This window comes from Rhincodon typus, chromosome 34, assembly GCF_021869965.1.
Source record: "Rhincodon typus isolate 14 chromosome 34, sRhiTyp1.1, whole genome shotgun sequence".
Taxonomy (NCBI): Eukaryota; Metazoa; Chordata; class Chondrichthyes; order Orectolobiformes; family Rhincodontidae; genus Rhincodon; species Rhincodon typus.
The window spans coordinates 5,871,534-5,875,276 of NC_063365.1; the positions used below are offsets into that span (position 1 = coordinate 5,871,534).

The 3,743-nt window shown below is 43.8% G+C and overlaps 1 protein-coding gene and 1 long non-coding RNA gene across 2 annotated transcripts in view; one reads left to right on the forward strand and one right to left on the reverse strand.

Moving 5' to 3' along the window:
• Positions 1-520, forward strand: part of LOC109918262 (elastase-1-like) — a 23,490-nt gene extending 22,970 nt beyond the window's left edge. Inside the window, 1 exon segment of the mRNA XM_020518167.2 lies at positions 204-520. Coding sequence (XP_020373756.2) covers positions 204-383 — 180 coding nt within the window. The 3' untranslated portion in view covers positions 384-520.
• LOC125486870 lies at positions 497-3,743 on the reverse strand. The gene is made up of 2 exons (XR_007265491.1): positions 2,787-3,743; positions 497-2,057 (listed from the first exon to the last, which is right to left on the reverse strand). It is a non-coding gene; the product is annotated as an uncharacterized LOC125486870 (long non-coding RNA).

The window sequence follows — 3,743 nt, forward strand, 5'->3', positions numbered from 1 at the left end:
TGTCACTGGGACTCACTGTTTAACGGTGTGTCACTGGGACTCACTGTGTTTAATAGTGTCACTGGGACTCACTGTTTAACAGTGTGTCACTGGGAATCACTGTGTTTAATGGTGTCATGGTGACTCACTGTTTAAGGAAGTGTCACTGGGAACTACAGTATCTAATGGTGCATTGATGAGATTCAGTGCATGTTATCTTTCAGGGGGATTCTGGTGGTCCTCTTCTCTGTCAGCTTGACTCGCACAAGTGGGAAGTCCATGGGGTGGTCAGTTTCGGACCTATTGGTTGCACAGTTGAGAACAAGCCAAGTGTGTTTACCAGAACCACTGCCTACATCCCCTGGATCGAGAAAACAAGGATACGGGATTATTTCTTTGACTAAAGTAAAGCCTGTCTGCACCATCAGTTCAGAAACTAGTTTAGGCAAACAAGGAGTGTTGTACTGTTTTGGTTACTATAAAAATTAAAGTTTTGAAAGAAAATGTACTTCTTGTGTTGATTAAACTGCTGTGGCACCAACTTCTCTGTATTTATTCATATGTTCAATGGAAGCGAATATCACAATTTTTTTCAAAAAGGAGAAGACAAGAGAGATAGAAGGAGAAATAACTTGCAGCGCTTTTTCTAACCTCAAGAAGTCTCAAGTGCATTTACAGCCAATGAAATATTTCTAATGTGTCAAGACTGTGGGAATGCAAGAAACATTTACTGCATACACCTTTCAACTAAACAAAAATAAATTAACAAACGAACAACTCATCAAGGCAGCATTTGACTGACTGTGGCATCAAGGTGCACAGCAAAACTGGTGTCAGTGGGAATCAATGGAAAATTCTTCAATGTCCAGCAATAGTGTCCAGAGATAGAGGGCACAACGTCCAGAGATCGCATCCAGAGAGATGGAACAATGTTCAAAGAGTGTGCAGAGCGAAATGTGTAATGTCTAAAGACATTATCCAGAGCACGCGGGTACAATGTCTAGACACAGCATCCGAGAAAGAGAGATGTACAATGTCCATAGGCGGTGTCCACAGAGACAGAGAGGGAACAATGTCCAGGGATAGTGCCCAGACGGGTGGCATAGTGGTAATATCACTGAGTTAGTAATCCAGAAAGCCACTCTAGTGTTGTGGGAATGTAGGTTCAAATCTCACCAAGGCTGATGGTGAAATTTGAATTCAATAATTTAAAAAAATCTGGCCTAACCACTGTTGTTTTTAAAAAAAATATTCTTACCAGTCTGTGCCTCTGCACAACAACTCAGGATGGGCAATAAATGTTGGCCAGCACATACATCCTATGAACAAATTTTTTAAAAAGAGGCATTGAGTTATGGTGTAACTTTACAAAACATTGGTTATACCTTAACAGGGTAATTATGTCCATTTCTGAGCACTGCACTTCAGGTTTTAGACGGGGAATACTTACGGCCTCCAAAAATCAGTGACTTCAGTTCCAGGGATTGGTTGGCAAAGATGGGGCTGTTCTCTCTTGAGAAGGTCAGGAGGAGATTTGATAGAATCTTTAGTGATTTGACAAAGTAGTTAGAGAGAAACTGTTCCCATTGGTGGAAGGGTCAAGACCCAGAAGTCAGTGATTTGAAATGATTGGCAAAAGAATGAAAGGAGGAGATATTTTTATATAGGGAGTGTTTTATGTGGAATGTGCTGCCTCAAGTGTTGATGGGATGTGATACAAGCTGAGCTATTTATTGTCCATCCCTAATTGCCCTAGAGAAGGTGTTAATGAGCTGCCTTCTTGAACCACTGTAATCCATTTTTGTTTAGGTACACTTACAATCCGATAAGGAGGCAGTTCCTGGATTTTGACATTGAAGGCACAGCAATGTATGTCCAAGTTAGGATGGTGAGTGGTGTGGAGAGGGACTTGCAGGTATTGATATCTACTGCCCTTGTATGGTAGTGGTTGAGAAGACATTTAGCACACTTGCCTTCATTGCTCAGACCTTTGAGTATAGGTGTTGGGACATCATGTTGAGGTTGTACAGGATGTTGGTGAGGCCTCTTCCAAAGTATTGTGTGCAGTTCTGGTCGCCCTGTTATAGAAGAGATATTATTAAACTGGAGAGGGTTCAGAAAAGATTTACCAAGATGTTACCGTGAATGGAGAGTTTGAGATATAAAAATAGACTGGAAAGGCTGGGATCTTTTTTCACTGGAAGTTAGGGGTGACCTTTATAAAATCAAGAGGGGCATAGATAAGGTGAATGACAAGGGTCTTTTCCCTAGGTTGGCACAGTTCAAAACCAGGGGGCATATTTTTAGGGTGGGAGGAGAAAGATTTAAAAAGGACATGAGGGGCAACTTTTTTACACAGGGAATGGCTCATGTGTGGAATGAACTGCCAGAGAAAGTGGTTGATGCAGGTACAGTTACAACATTTAAAAGACATTTGGATAAGTTCATGATTGGGAAAGGTTTCGAGGAATATGGCCCAAACGCAGGAAAGTGGAACTAGTTTAGTTGGGGAACATGGTCAGCATTGACCGGTTGGACCAAAGGGTCTATTTCTGTGCTGTATGACTCCAGTAGTTGGGGGGTTTCATTAAGTGCATAATTACCTGAAGAGAAAGAAATGCCATGGCTATGTGGAAAAGACAAGGGAGTGGAGGTAGCTGAGTTGTTCTATCAGAGCAGGCACAGACATGATGGGCCAAATGGCCTCATTCAGTGCTGTAATTCTAAAGCGCTTTCTCTGGCGTTTGTAATGAATTTGGACAATTCCTAATGGGAGGCTGAGCCAACAATGTGAAAACTGCAATTACCTCCTCCTCAGATCCATTTGGGTGGTGAGACAGATTATCCTTAACAATTAAAACCTCCCCACGTCTGCGTGTGTTTTCTCCGGTTTCCTCTCACAGTCCAAAGATTTTGTGCAGGTCAGGTGGATTGGCCATGAGAAATGCAGCGGTTCAAGTCTGGGTGGGATGCTGTTCAGGGTTCAGTGTGGATTTGATGGGGCAGGTGGCCTGCTTCCACAATGTGGGGATTCTACGATTTGTCCCCCCAAGCCTGCTCTGTCATTTAATAAGATAAAACTGATCTGTTTGTGTTTTGAATTCCACCTTCCCATCCATTCCCAATCGCCGTTGATTCCCCTGCCCAACAAGAATCTATCCAGCTCCACCTTAAAAATATTCAATGACCCACCTCCATTGCCTTCTGAAGCAGAGTGCCAAAGTGACATAATCTCCTGACAAAAAGAAAATTCTCCTAATTTCTGTCCTGAAAAGGCGACCCAAATTTTAAACTTCGTGGAACACAGGTGGAGACAGTGGGTCAGAGGCAGAGATAGTGGACAAATTACAATAACCAGACAAAGTGTGTGGACATAGTGAACAGTGTCCAGAGACAATGTCCGGAGACTCTGGACTGTGTCTGAAGAAAGTAGACAGTGCCTGGAGGCAGAGGACGGTGTTTGGAGACAGTGGATAGGGGCACTGACCAGAGACAGTGGGCAGTGTCCGGACAGTGGGCTCTGTCCAGGGACAATGTCCATAGAGACTGTACAGTTTTTGGACACGGGACAGTGTATGGACTGTGGACAGAAACAATGGGAAGTGTCCGGAGACAGTGGTCAGTATCCAGAGATAGTGGACAGTAGGCAGTTTCTGAAGAGAGTAGACACAAACGGTGAACAGAGACAGCGTCCAGCGGGCAGTGTCCGGAGACGGGGAACACAGACAGCGTCCAGCGGGCAGTGTCCGGAGACGGTGAACACA